Source organism: Molossus molossus, unplaced genomic scaffold (assembly GCF_014108415.1).
Source record: "Molossus molossus isolate mMolMol1 unplaced genomic scaffold, mMolMol1.p scaffold_m16_p_9, whole genome shotgun sequence".
Taxonomy (NCBI): domain Eukaryota; kingdom Metazoa; phylum Chordata; class Mammalia; order Chiroptera; family Molossidae; genus Molossus; species Molossus molossus.
In genome coordinates this window covers 27264922-27280308 of record NW_023425403.1, presented here as the reverse complement: position 1 = coordinate 27280308, position 15387 = coordinate 27264922, and the positions used below count along the sequence as shown (strand labels likewise).

Genomic DNA, 15387 nt, shown 5'->3' with positions numbered 1-15387 from the left:
AGCCAAACTTCAACCAATGATAAAACCAGATGACTGACTGGTTCTGGCCTGTTTGGCTCAGCAGTTAGAGTGTTGGCCGGCTAACTGAAGGGTCTCGGGTTCAATTCCGGTCAAGGGCACATGCCTGGGTTGCAGGTTCGATCCCAGTCCCAGTGAGGGTCCTGTGGGAGGTAACCAATCAGTGTGTCTCTCTCAACATCAATCTCTCTCTCTCTCTCTCTCTCCCTCCCTCCCTCCCTCCCCCCCTTCCACTCTCTCTAAAAATCAATGGAAAAATATCCTATCCTTGGGGGAGGATCAACGAAAAAAAGTAAAGAAAAAAATAACAGATAACTGGCCTAAGAGTCTGTGCCTGTCCTGAAAACAAAGGGAAGGAACTAAAACTAGGACAAGGAAATAAAACTTGGTTAGGTACAAAATTGAACTTCCAACCTTCTCTCATCAGGACAACCTTGCAATAGCGGAATAAGAGGAAACCTGCTCTCCATTGAGCATGCCTAAAGGTCTAACCTAGTGATTTCCCCCAATTAAATACACTGCACTGACATTTTTTATTAAAGCCAGTTGGAGGGGTCCCTCCCACAAAGCATCCACAGGAATAGGAGTGGCAGGAAAGCTTCTGACTGTCCTCCAACAGACAGAGAAACTGAGTCATGGCCTCCTTTTCTTAAGTCCTCCCTATTCCTCCCTCCCTGGACATGATGCCTTATCACACATCAGAAGTCCGTATGTTCTCATCATCAAGGTTAAACATAAATGGTTTCTCCTTGGGATGCTGGGGCTCCGATCGGTGCCTTATCCGGGAGCCAGGCAATACCCCAGAAGTATTGCTCTCCCCAAGTCGAGACATGAACAAAGAGTCCTCAGGAGTCTCTTCAGCTGGATGTAGCTTTTCCCCGGCCTGGGGGACAGGTGTCCAGGGTTGCCAGGAGGAGGCCACAGAGGGGGCTTTGCAGAGGGCTTTTTTCTCTTCCACAGTTGGCCGTCCTCTGTAGAAGACAGAGTTGGGCCCACCCGAGAGGCTGGAGGTTCCAGAGCGAGTCAAAGAAATGGATCTTGAAAAGGACATTTCCTACAAAAATAAAAGGGGAAAAAAACAAACAAAGGAAAGTAAGGACTTGCCTGACAATATATATCCAAAGCCCCAGGAAAAGTACCCACCCAGGATCACCACCTCATGGGTCCAGAGACACTTGTCTACAGAAATCCAATACATTCAATGGGATTCACTCCAGACTTGTCAAGGTCTGCCTAACAGGAAGATGTGTAACATACCAGAAACTCTGTTTCTCCATCCAACCCTACCTCACCTCCTCTAACAACCCAAACTAAAAAATAAAAATGTGTACCCGTTAGTCAAAAGAGAAAACAAGACAGCCTGGAGCTTCGGTTGGGACCAGGCTGCCTGCCTATATCACCAAATAAAACCTGCTCACTCTAGGACAACCATGTCCAAGTTGACAGTGACTATATAACAGAAAGGAAGTGACTTACTCTGGGCTGGCACTTGAGGGCCTGGACAGCTGCCCTGATCTCCTTAATCCAGCTGTGCATGTCTTCTGGACTGTCCGCCTGCAAAACACCCACAGCACTTACACAAACATTTTGGGCACTATGATTTCAGCTTTCAAGTCTCTGACTCAGTTCTAAGTTCATGAAATCACACCATTAGAGCTGGAAGAATCTCAGAGATCATCTAGTCCAGTGGCTTCAGGCTTTTGAGGACATTTTTTCCCTGCAAAATCATATTTGACACTTCATAAATAAAACAGCTCAAAGTGGAGCTGATCTGCAGTGGGGCAGAGGTCATGAGGGAGGAGCGAGCTTAGAGGCCCATCCCCCATCCCTCACCCCCTTCTGGAACACAATTAGCCTGGTCCAGTTTTATAGGAAATGATTTCTAGAGAATAAAAATGAGGCCCAGAAAGTCATTTATGGTTGGTCCAGATTACAGTTCTCCTGTCTCCGAAAGGCTATCTTTCCATTACAGATATCTGAACAGAATAATCCCATTTTTAACTCCAGTCCCATTAAAGCCAAATCCTCTACAAAGCCTCCCAGATCTATATTATCTCCGAGCAGGGCTTCTCTCAAAGCACGAGCTACTTGGGTCTGTCTTGACTCTCCAACCAGGCCTTGGAGTTGCTAGACTTGGAGCACTAAGCTTAACATGTAGGAGGACACTGCTGAGCAGTTAAAAAATATTTTCTCCAGAAATACCTACCAAGCCCAGAAGGGGGCAGCAGCGGCTCTCTGAAGAAAGTAAGAAAATCTAGAGGCAAAGGCACAGCAGGTGGAGTACTGGGAGTTCTGTTTTCCAGCCTTATAGAGGCCCAGCTGAAGCAAACCCGCAAATGTTTACTGAGGCCTTACTCAATATCACACATGGCATCAAGGGCTGGGCACAGAGATGGGACAAAGACTGAATCCTTGACCTCCAGAAATGTATACTTGTTAATCCCTCTCTGTCCTTCTGGGCCTTCCCCAAATAGTTCCACCCAAAATAACAGGCATGGAAAAAAAAAAAATCACAAGCACGCATTTGCATGCCTGAGCATACATATATGCAAACACCACACCCAGACTGCAAAGTTCTCCACATACACCTCTCACTTTTCCCATCCCCAAAATGACTCTTTCTCTTTGTGTTATATCAAGATAATACATGATCTTCTTTTTTTAATCCTCAAACTTCCATCCCCACCCCTTTCTGTCACACCAAGCCAACCTTCCTTGGTTAGATATGTACAGGAGAAACTTGCAAGGGAAACGGTGTCACACCCTGCACACTGGGTCAAAAACATGTAGCTACAAGTGCCCGCAGGCAACAGCTCTCACATGTTAGAGCTGCAAATGTACCTGCACCCTCTCTCTCCTGGGCTTTTTCCAGTAATTTGACAACCTGGTGATTCCCCAAGAAAAAGACAAAGCCATCCCTAGTCCAAAAATATAACCAGGGCAAGAACTCCAACATTCTTCCAGAAGATATTTTACTAATATCAGAGCTAGCCTGTCTACAGATAGAACTATTGGGAGAATAAACTCTTGCAGGTAAAGCAATGTGAACAGTGTCTGATACACAGAAAGGGCTTTGTGTTGTGTGTGTGTGTGTGTGTGTGTGTGTGTGTGTGTCTTTTCTTTTATTTATTTATTTATTTATTTATTTATTTATTTATTTATTTTTTAATCCTCACCCTAGGAAATTTTTCCATTTTGTTGTTGTTGTTGTTCAGATAGAGATAGAGTGAGAGGAAGAGAGAGAGAGAGAGAAAGAAACATCAATGTGTGTGAAAGGGACACATCGAGTGGTTGCCAACCCGCACGACCCAACCAGGGCTGGGGACAAACTGCAACCGAGGTACATGCCCTTAGCAGGAACCGAACCCAGGTCTCTCTGGACCACAGACCGACACTCTAACCGCTGAGCCAAACCGGCCAGGGCCACAGAAAGGGCTTTATAAGTATTAGTTATTATTTTATTATTATTATTATTATTATTACTACTACATATGAAGGACACATATAAAGCCTTAAACTCCAACATTATAAATATGTTCACCACCCTCTATGAGACTTTTTTCCCCTCAATCTGCAGGCAATTCCTACCTAAAGAATCAAATAAGATAATATATTTGAATGAAAAGAAAGGTTGTTTTGAATTGGAATGAGATGGAGGTAATTAAATCGTCCAGTGGTAGAAAAGCATTTCTTAGAGACTTTCCTTTTGGGCAAGGAGAAGGTGATTTGATAGGGGAAACGTTAGAAGACAGAGGGGAAGAAGAATGGGAGCTGAGGAAGAGACATAGGTCTCCCACATCACACAGGGATCCAGGATTCTCACTGAGCAAGATCCCCATGCTGACCATCCAATAATTTGTTTCCAGGGCTGTTAAGCTACTTCCACTCCTTCCATCACCCTCGCAAACCCCACATTCATGGCAAATTTTACTCCCATAAGCCACAGGCCACTGTCTGATTGTCCTTTGAGACCTCACCAACAAACCCTCACATATTTTCTGGGAACTATCACACAACTAGCTTAGGTGTCTTCCACCCAGCCTCCACTTTGTAAGGAATCACTGAATCACAGAAATCTAGGAATCACCAGACTTAACATCTGAGGACTCAAGCACAAGAATCAAAATCCTCTAAAACACATTTTAATTGTTTTCAACTTTCTCTAATACAACCAATGCTACTATTCACACCTCTGTGCATAAAGCTTTCTCATACTACGATTCTCCAGCTCCCAGGGAAATTACTAGATAAAGAGTATGCAGCCCTGGCCGGTTTGGCTCAGCGGTTGGAGCGTCGGCCTGCAGTCCGGAGAGACCTGGGTTCAGTTCCCGCTAAGGGCATGTACCTCAGTTGCAGTTTGTCCCCGGCCCTGGTTGGTTGTGCGGGTGGCAGCCACTCGATGTGTCCCTTTCGCATCAATGTTCCTCTCTCTCCCTCCCACTCTACCTGAACAAAAAATGGAAAAATGTCCTCGGTTGAGGATGATAAAAAAAAAAAAAAAAAAAGAGTATGCAACCCTTTCAGGCTCTTACATTGGGCCAGAAGCGTTTCCGGCCAATTATACGAAAATTTCATTTGCCGACAATATATTATTTTTTTTACTTGCACCCTTGCTAGAACTAAATACTACAATTTTTTAAAATCTTTGCTAACATGATAGGCAAAATAATTAAATCTCTTTCTTAACATATTTAGTAATTAATAGAGATGGATATCATTGGCTAATTATATTTCTTCCCTAATTCTCTAATTCCATTTAAGGACATTTTTCTGTCAAATAATCTAAGTAGTTAACCCAGCCTTCTTAATGTTAATGTTAATAATAATAAACATCATTTAACATTATTTTAATGTTTAACTAATAAATATTATTTTAAAATATTATTCAAATAGAAAAGCAGATATTGTAACTGATCCCACGTGAGAAGAAATAGAATATTACTTTACTGAGATCACAATTACAGTCTCTATTAGTAATTTGAAGGCTGGGATCCACTGGCAACAAAAATTCAGTAAAACCTCAATAATTGTATGCAAAAAAAACATGATGTGTGTGTATCTATCTTTTAGGGAAAGCCTGTGCTTACCTTCATCAAGAATACCTTAAAACCATATCGCCCGGCCGGTGTGGCTCAGTGGTTGAGCGTCGACTCAGGCACCAAGAGGCCGCCCATTCATTTCCTGGTCGGGGCACATGCCCAGATTGTGGGCCAGATCCCCAGTCGGGGGCATGCAGGAGGTGGCCAGTCAATGTTCTCTCTCATCAATGTTCCTCTCTCTCTCTCTCTCTCTCTCTCTCTCTCTCTCTTTCTCCCTTCCCCTCTCTCTAAAAATCAATAAAGAAAAAAAAATTTTTTTAAAACCATATCACAAAGGTAACTGCATGAACTAGATAGAGATTAAAAAAAAAACAGAGCTGAAGTGGACTCACCCCATGGTGAATCGCTAAGACTGAAAAATGCTTAAAGAGGAGAACATCAAGAGAAATGCCAAAATCATGCCTTCATCCTTTCCTGGTGTGCTTAAACATGTGCATTTGTTTCTGGTGCTTGGTGCAAAAGAATAAGTAGGATTTCTGTCCCTGGGGGCAGCTTTTGAGGTAAGGGAAACAAAGACATGAAAATGAGTCACTGCAGTCTTTGTTTTATTGCAGTCCAGTGAGCTTTTCATGAATATCTACTATGAGCCCGGCATTACAACAGATGCAATGGTTTGAAGCAAGGAAGTCTAGAGGTCATCAATAAAAGGCTTCCAATATCTACTTGCGGTTACTTCCACTGCAGCCTTCTAAAATTTTTAGACAGCTCCTTCTTCATTCTATTCCCAACCTCTGCCCTCCCTTCCCAACAGCTAATAACCCTGCCCTCTCCCCCAAGAACCAGCCCATCTTTAGACATACACAGCCCTGCCACGTGACTGCATAGTTCATATACACTACAGAGTTCTGAGTGATGCATGCACCTTATAGTCTGCATTAAAACAATAAGTATCCAAAGAGTTCCAACCCAACACTCTGCAATTTACACGTGAGTCCTCTCAGTACTGCTCCTGACACAGTCTTCTAGTGCTGATGATGGGGTTTATGCCAAGTTACCAAATCCGGTCTGCACGACATTTCTCATTTTGAATAACGAATCCTCCTCTTGATAAGCCATCTAATACCCTTGACCTTCTATGATTGGGAAATGGGGAAATGGTGAATCTCATTTGCCTCGTATTCCAAAGACTATAATCTCAGTTTGAACCCGTATTCAGAAGTGAGAACCATCTACCTGCTGATGAGCTTGCTGACATCACAAGCTTCTATACCTGCTTACTGCCAGATTCTGGATCTTTGTCACCATGATCCATATGCCAAGACACCCAGCTACCCCAAGCTGATCTTCCCCAATTCAGAATCAGACTACCCTTTGCATCTTGGGTTCTGCACCAGGCTGCTTGCAAACAACACAAATGAGCAGGTCTTGTTCTAGCCTCTGGTGCCTCCAGATCACTTCCATAGCTCACCAGGTTTATAATCCCAAACAGTTTACCTTCAGACACTCCATTTCCTCATGGGCAAGATGGAGATGACCTCAGAAACTGCTGAGAATTAAGTATTATGCTGCCTATAAATTGCTTAGCATTGTGTCTAGGATATTGAAGTAGCCAGTAAATGGTAGCTTTTTATTAACACAAAAGAAATACTATAGATCACAGGGTACAGATTATATACATGCAACATAATGGTCAATGTGGCACAGAAGGCAGATGACCAACACCTAAGTAGCTGGAATCCGACCCATTCTGTTGCCCAAGTCTCTCTCTCTGTCTAAGGAGTTTATGTTCTCTGCATAGATCTCCCCTGCTCTCTGGTCTAGCTTACCTAGATACCGAGGATACACGGTTCTTTAAAGCAGGTTTACTGAGCATAAAACCTTCAGTAGATGAGAATGCCACTCTATCATGGTGGTAAAATTGCTGGCACCAAACTGAGCAGTCATTATATTCTTTCAGTTTTTTTCATGAAACACGATTTTTACTTGGAACAAATGACTGACAGACTGACTGACACACTGTCAGTTGAACTTATTCAGATTTAGGTGTATGATGAACTCTTTCTCAAATCTGAATGAAATGAGTCTGCTATGTCAGGAAGATCATGAAAGTGTTTTCCTGCACATGATGAATTTTGAGCTTTCAAGCAAAATTAGAATTTCCCCAAACTTATATCCACCTCCCTGAGTTTGACAGCTTTCCACACTTAAAAGATGTTGTTGATGATACTGCTGGTGATATTAACAAATGTGATTTTTTTAAACATTATATAATCAAATGTGTCAACATTTGGAAGATCCATATACCTAAGTAAGACCACGATTTTCCAAATGACCTATGCATGCAGTTACAAAATCATGCATTGGCATAAAGGATACACCCAAAGTGCAAAATTGACCAATGGATTTTAATGTAAGAATTTTAAAGTTTTTTCTTGACTTCTGATTCCACATTGTATCTAAACATGAAGAAACTAACTACTGTTTGTCAAGTTTTGGTACAGAATTAAAAAGGAATGTTCACAATTATCTGAAAAAGCTATTAAAATATTCCCTTTTTTCCAAATACATATCTGTGCGGGGCCAGATTTTCTTCATATTCTTCAATCAAAACAACATATGGCCCAGATAGAATGCAGAGGCAGATATGAGAATCCTGATGTCTTCTATGAAGCCAGCAGTTAGAGATTTGCAAAAACAAAAAACAATGCCACTCTGTGTTGCTTGTTTCAGAAATATAGTTCTTTTTCATAAAACGTTACTTGTCTTAACACAAATGAGTTTACAGTTGCTAGTTTAAAATAAATTAGTACATATTTTAATAGTTTTTAATCTCTACTCTTCTCTAACTTCCAATTCCTCTTTGAGTTAGGTGTGATAAACAGATTTGTCCATTCACTCATTGATTTGTTCAGGGTGATGCTAGTGTTCTTTTATCCCAGAAACGTGGGAGCAGAAGGCAAAGGAGGGTAGAAGCCATGAGAAGCTTCTGGTAAACATGCACACACTCATGCAGAAGAGGCAAAACCTTCTGATGGTAATTGTTGTTGTTGTTTTGGGAGTTCATGTTTCCCAAAGCTCTGTCCTAACTCTTTTTTTTTCTTTTTTTAGTACGTGACCCTAGTGGGAACCGAACTCGAAACTCTCTGGTCTGCAGGCCGACGCTCCAACCACTGAGCCAAACCGTCCAGTGCTCTGTCCTAACTCTTACCAAGCATAATCGTCCATTGACAAATATTATTTAGTAGCACCAATGTGTCAGACACAGTGCCTCCAAGGGCCTTCAGAACATGTCACCTTGGATGTCCCAGAGACAAGGTAAATTCAGAACCACCTCAGTGGGGCTGGCCTGTTTCCCACAGTCCCTCCACCCACGCTCCTCTCACAGTGATTGCTGCCACCCACTACCCTTGCTGCTCCTTTCTCCCTTCACCCCACATCCAACCGACAATCAAGTCCTAGAAAGGACCCTTTAATAGCTTTTACACTGTCCCCTTTTGTCCATCTACCCTAGTTCAGGCTTCCTTTTACCCCTCACCTAAATTCCAAGAGCCTCCAGCCTACCTCCTATGTTCACCCTGTTCTCATCCGCCCTCTACACTGTATCCAGCCAGTTCACAGCCAGCACGGGAACAGGGGCTGGAGTCAAGGCTCTCCCTCCACTTCACAGATGAGGAAAACAAGGCTCTGAAAGTGACAGCACTCGCTCAAGCGATATTTCCAGAAGATAGATCTGACTGGGTCACCCCCCTCCTTCCACCTCGAGGGGCCCTACCACTCAGCATAGGAGAAGCTCTTTAACAACGTACAAGCTCAGGGGCCCTGTGTATCTGCTTTCCAGCCTCTTGTATGCTCTGTGCTCCTTTTTTTTTTTTTAATCCTCACCCGAAAACATTTTCCCATTTTTTGTTCAGATAGAGTGGGAGGGAGAGAGAGAGAGAAAGAGAGAAACATCAACGTGAAAGGGACACATCGAGTGGCTGCCACCTACACAACCAACCAGGGCCGGGGACAAACTGCAACCGAGGTTCGTGGCCTTAGTGGGAACCGAACCTGGGTCTCTCTGGACCGCAGGCCAACGCTCTAACCGCTGAGCCAAACCGGCCAGGGCTGCTCTGTGCTTCATTTACACATGCGTCTCCTCTGCCTGGGCCACTCTTTCCCCAAATGACTCAGCTTAGATAACATGTTCCCTCTGGAAACTTCCCGACTCCCTGAAACTGGGGGAGATGCCGGACTCCGTCTAATGGTAGCACTCCTCACACTTTTGGTTTTGGTTTATTCCCCTATCCCCATGTGACGTAGTTTCACACTAGTGATACATTTAGCTTCTTTTGTCATATTCTGCATTCCATGCTGGGATCCCCTGACCTCCTAAATGCTTCCTGAGATTTGCATATATTAAGGTTTACACTTTGTGCCCTAAAGTTCCCTTTTATGCATCTATTGCAGTATCATACAGAATAGTTTCATTGCCCTAAAAACTCCCTGGTGTTCATCCATCCGACACCCCTCCCCCACCCCATCACGATGTTTTAATTGCTTCTGTACTTGACTCTATCTCTGTCCAGTTCAGACTCTGTTCTGTGTAAGCAGTGTCCCCAGCATGAGGCAAAATGCCCGGCATTCTGAAGATACTCTACAGATACCTGTTCACAGCCAGACCTGGAAGTGCTGTTGCTGCCCCTACAGTTTAAACTCTGTCCCTGCACGTCATGGAGCCATCTAACACCCCCAGCAACACTTTCTGCAGCTCCCCTCAGTCGCCTCTTCCAGGACGACAAGTGCTTGTCTGAATGAATGGAACCCACAAATGGTGAAGGCTGCCAGCGTGTCCGCTGGGCTCTGGCAGGGGGACCAGCTCAGAGAGGGGATGACTAGAGCTGATGCCCAACAACTGGGGGCGGGGTGACCCTGTGCAAAGGAGAGTGACACTGGAAACAAAGAGGAAAGGGCACTGGGAACCCTGGAAAGTGTTGGTTGAGGAGCCCCCCCATTTAAACCAACACGCGACATGACAGTCTGAATGCTAGAAATGCTAGAAATGATGCTGCGTGAATCAAGGCACGGACTGGGCTAAGGCCTTGGCCCTGAAAGTCTAGGCCCTGCTTGGAAATCCGCCTTTTTAGCGCCTATGATTTTAGGAGTTGGGAGAGCTCCAAGGCTGTGGGTGGAGGAGAGAAACCTCTGGTAGCTGAAGGGTCAGAGTCCAAACAATGGCTTTCTCTGTGCAGCTGGGCTTTGCACCTGGTGCCTGCACACGGGCCTCTGTGCTTTTGTCCTTCCGCACATGGCGATGACCGCACACGGGCGGAGCTTATAAATACCCTGTGAAGGAGAAGTGAAACCACCGACCAGTTCTCCTTTTCTCTGCTTAGCTGGCGCCCAGCAGCTGAGAGCAGCTGGCCCACACTCACGTTCCCCAGCACAGTGCTCAGCCTGCTCTTATTCTTTTATGGTTGGGGAGCTTTTGGCAAACATCCTGTTTAGGATAAAATGGGACTCAGACTGACTTTCAGGGGCTAAATTTACCAACTAGAAACTTAATAAAATAAAATAAAAGAGAAAGCCCAGGGAAGGGCAAGGTCCAGGGGTATAGCATCACAGAAATGGAACATGGGCGTCTTCTTGGAGTGAGCATTTTACCTGTACGTAGAAGGTCCTGGAGCTTGTAATGATTTCAAACAGGTTGTCCCTCATTAAGAGATCACTAAACAAAGAAAAAGAAAGTTACCACGCATTGAGGACTTGAACTGTCCTAAGTCGAGGCACCAGCACCCTCCACCATGAAAAGGGGCTCCCGTGCATTCCTCCCTCAGCCCCCGCCTCAAAAACATTACAGCTTTCCTTTAACTTCACTCCTTAGAGAACCTCAGGAGGTTTGGACATCCCCTTGGAATTCCCCCCACCCCCCACCCCGCCCAACACACACACACACACACACATCACCACCACCACCAGGTCTAACAAGATAAAGCTCTTTCCCTCTGAAACCTGCAAATATCTACCACACTGCACACAACTTACAGTTGGGGCTGTTTGTTTTAGTGGCTAAGTTGTACAATATGCTCTGTGCAAAGCACTGTTTTATGTGCTTTTTAAAAAGAATCAAGTAGATAAAAATTTTATTTTATATAGAGACATAGATATCTATATCTATACATATGTCTATATAAATAGCAAGAGAAAGAGAGAGTTGACATATAACATTATATTATGGTCAGGTGTACAATGTAATAATTTGATATTTGTATATATTACAAAATGACCACCACAATAAATCTAGTTAACATCCATCACCATATATAGTTAGAATATTTTTCTTGCGATGAGCCCTCTTAAGATCTACTTTCTTAGCAACTTTCAAGTATATAATAGTGTACTGTTAACTACAGTCTCCACACTGTATATTACATCCCCGGAACATATTTATTTTGTAACTGGATGTTTGTACCTTTGAACCCCCTATACCCATTTCACCCACCCCAACTCCCCACCTCTGGCAACCACCAATCTAGGTAAACCCAGGCTCAGAGAAATTACATGACTTGCCCATGATACTGGAGTTAGTAAATGACAGAGTCAGGATTTGAACCCAGGTCTGACTCCATAGTCTATGCTTTAATTACTCCACTGTGTGCCTCTCCTAAGGGAACCAAATCTGTCATTTCCAAACCCTTCCTCCACCCAAGCTGCAACCCATCAGCTTCATTAAATTCGTGCTCTGTGCCTCATTACACTGGGCTGAGGGACTGAACACTAAAGAGCAGAAAAGGAAGGGGAGAGTAGATGACTTTAAGATGTTTCAAATTGGGTGCGAGTTTGGGAAGAGGGATCTTGACTTCTGCAAAGTAGGCAAGAAGTAGCTGATGCTCAGTGACAAACCTCAAGTCGAGTAAATTGATTTTACCACATTAAACGTATGTGTATCCAGTCACAGTGGGGGGCATATGGTAGGAGTGAAAGAATTAATTCCCTCCCAATTAAAAAACTAAAAATAATAATACAAGACCATGTCATCTGGTGTTAGATCGTGTGCTGTATGCTAAGAGTTAGAATAATTCCAAGGAAAGACTGATCACAGGTGGAGCTGACTTCTCGGATGAAGACTTGAAAGGAAATGGCAGGTGCTGGGCCACCGGCATGGGCCCCGGGCAGAGGGGCATCAGACTAAAGAGCCACATAAAAAGAGACAGACAGTAAGACAGGGGTTAGATGGACCTGAGGCCAAATTCTGACTCCACCTTGGGAAAAGGTATTTGGGGCATATTTTTAAAACTCCCTGAGCCTTTGTACCCTAACTGTAAAACAGACGAGAAGACCTCCTTTATCAGACTGGTAACCATAAAGATCAGTTATAAGGTATTTGGCACAATGCTGTTATTCAATGGACACCTGAAACACATTTCACCATTATTCTCACTGCCGGAGTTTCTGAGTGGAGACGGCTCTGCTTTCTAGCTAACGGGCCTTAACCTTTGAAACTATTCTCGCACACAGAATGTAATCATGGACCACTACTGAGGAGGTGAAAGCAAAGCAGGAACGCCCACCCTCTTCACTTCTACAGCTCAGGCTATGTTCTGCCTTTCCATTCAATTCAACAAATGTTGGTTCCCGACCCAGATGCCCGAAGGCCCCTGGGCTGGCTTGGTGGGAGGACACAGTCTCCTAGGCCTGGGATCTCCAGAGGTTTGGGGACTTCCTTCCCCAGCATCTTCAACCCCTGATTCTGTTCAGAGTTCAGTCTGACTCTGACAGTCAGAGATTTATTCGAAATGTGAACCTTATCTGGGTTCTCCGAGTTGCCCCAACATGCCCACGTGGTCACATGTCTATCCCGTACAGGCCCTCTAAGGTCGGGAACCATCTCCGAGGACCTGGTCACCCCTGAGCTTTCCTGTGCCCACTACCAACCTCTGGAACCAAACTTCTGGGACTCCCATCTCTAGCTCCTTTCACAAATGAGACTGTTACTGGGCACTTCCCAAATCTTCCATGGTCCGCAGCTGCCCGGGGCAGGACTCAGTGCAGTGCTCAGTCCCTGCTTCCCTGGGTCACATAGCCCTTTGCTTTCTCGCGAGACCTGGCCATGCCTTCATTCCGGAGCAGCCTGCCTGCTGCTAAGAGCTTCCTGACGACGCTGGCTCTGCAAACCCCATCCACGGGATGGACAGACCGCCCTCCAGTCCCTGAAGACTGCAGATTCAGGGCCCAAATGAGGATTTCTAGGTGTCCAGATGCCCTTGGACTTCGAAAGCTTAGTTGCAGGAGCATTTTTTGGTGTTGGATATGGGAGAGCCTTTACCTACGGGCCCCAGGTCCAAAATCATCCTATGCACCATGACACTTGGAAGGTAACCATTTCTTAGTAGAAACAGGAACACATTAAAAATACTTCTTCATGCCAGTAGGAGTAACAGAGCTGCTGTGAGTCACCCTTGTGTGAAGGGGATATCAGGACTTTTTCAAAGGGGGAGAAGAGAAAAGGCCTAAGAAACTCAGGGAGGAGGCCCTGGCATAAGCAGTGATCTGATGAGAGTGCTGCCAAGTGAGTGACTAGGGGCACAGTCCCCCTCTGAGCCCGCCTGTGGAAAGAGCCTCTACCTCATCTCTGTGGCTCTTCTTTGTTCCTACACTCTTTCTTCTTCTCCATCAGAAAAGTACTACACAGGCTCATCTTCTCAGGAGCAGGAGTACAGCAGTGGGCAGAGGGTACGTTAGCCCGTGTGACCTCACAGCCCCGTCGGCTAGGATGTGGTGACTCAGCCACAAGACCTCGGGCCCCAGCCCTTGCTCTTAGAAGAAGACTCTTGAACAAGAGCCACAGAAGGCTGGTAAATGAAGATATCGGAGGGCAAATGGGAGTTTTGAGCAGAAAAAAATAAGCAGAGACAGTTACCCAGATTTGACCAGACACTCATGGGTCTTGAGAACATCCTTGAGAGGTATCGTGCGCAGTGGTTCTCGGTCCTGCGGGATAAATGGAGAGATAGGTAAACGAGGCTGTCCACATAATGCCAAGGCCCAGAGCAGCCAACTGACGCGCTTCTCCCGTCAGAGGTGGTCGGCTAAAACCAGGCTGCAAACGAGGCGAGGTCTCTAATTAATCAAGAGAGGAAAAAAATCTAAGAAAATGCTCTGTGGCTCTGGCCACATGACAGCTTGAAGCACAGGAGGAAGGAAGTCCGGGCCACTGTAATAGCACTGTAATGATGAGCACACAGGATGGATGGAGATAAGACATGGGCACCTCTGAAGTCTGTGTGCGCCCATGCAAACACACACACACACACACACGGGGTTACTCATGTTCCCCTTCCGTCCATGACCTCTCAGAGGGCCCAGAGTACCTACAAACCTGCTCACACTTGAAGTAGCAAATGGTAAAGTCATCGAGTGCAAAGAAGCGACGTTTCCAGCTCTTCCGCTGAAATAAAACATAAAGAGCAGGACATCAGGAAGAGGTCCCAGCATTCCGGAGGGTGCTCTAATTCTAAGCTCCCAGGGACGCAGCCGGGCTCCTAGGTTCAGTGGGGGCAAAAACTTCTTCCTATCAGGGCAACGCCTCTGACTTGTGGAGGCGAATGGTCCCAAGCCTCTCGGGGTTTGGGTGGTGGCACGGAGGACTGCGGCTCCTCCTTCCAGACTGCTCTCCCCACTGCTACACCTATACCCACCAGCTCCGGAGAGTCACAGAACCCACTCCGGCCCCAGTGCTGACACTCACCACATTCCCTTGCTTCACACAGTAGCCGCTCTTGATGAGGGGGGGCCCAGTGGACACACGGCAGCCTGTCGTGGGGATGTAACTCTGAGACCTTCGAAGGATGGCGTGGGGCCCTGGCTCACTCCCTTCCTGCCCATCCCCACCATTCTACAAGGAAACAGTGTCAGGGTTAGCACCGCCGACTGATCCTTACGCAGCCTTACCCCCTGCCCCACCCAGCTCCCTCTGGCCGAGTCATCTCTTGCTTCTTTGCCCACGAAGACAGTCAAAGAACTAAACATCAAAATAAACATTTTCTTTGCTACCATTGGGCACTGTACTGAGTGCTTTCACAGAAAAAGGCTCAGGAAGATTGGGCGGACCCAGGAGGGAGGGCAGGACAGAGAAGACAAACCAAAGGAGCGAGGAAGCCCCACGGGCCTTCCTCAGCCCCACTCCTCATGGGGTTTACATGTGCGCGTCCAAAACCATCCTGGCCACACAGCTGCAAGCTACAGGGGCCTCAATTTCTGCACTGCCATTACTCACCTCCACCAGGCGCTGCATTCTCTCACCCACCCCACCTGCACGGCTCCGCCTCTCCCATCCCCCTCCTCAGTACAG

At 45.7% G+C, this 15387-nt stretch overlaps 1 protein-coding gene across 3 annotated transcripts in view; it reads right to left on the bottom strand.

Annotated features, from left to right (window-relative positions):
* Window positions 1-263: 263 nt before the first annotated feature.
* Window positions 264-15387, bottom strand: part of PLEKHA2 (pleckstrin homology domain containing A2) — a 55765-nt gene continuing 40641 nt past the window's right edge. For all 3 annotated transcript variants that reach the window (XM_036249708.1, XM_036249709.1, XM_036249710.1), the window contains exons 7-12: window positions 14785-14931; window positions 14416-14484; window positions 13957-14027; window positions 10701-10764; window positions 1495-1572; window positions 264-1072 (exon numbers count right to left, since the gene is read on the bottom strand). In XM_036249708.1, coding sequence (XP_036105601.1) covers window positions 710-1072; window positions 1495-1572; window positions 10701-10764; window positions 13957-14027; window positions 14416-14484; window positions 14785-14931 — 792 coding nt within the window. In that variant the 3' untranslated portion in view covers window positions 264-709. The remainder of the gene's footprint in view (window positions 1073-1494; window positions 1573-10700; window positions 10765-13956; window positions 14028-14415; window positions 14485-14784; window positions 14932-15387) is intronic.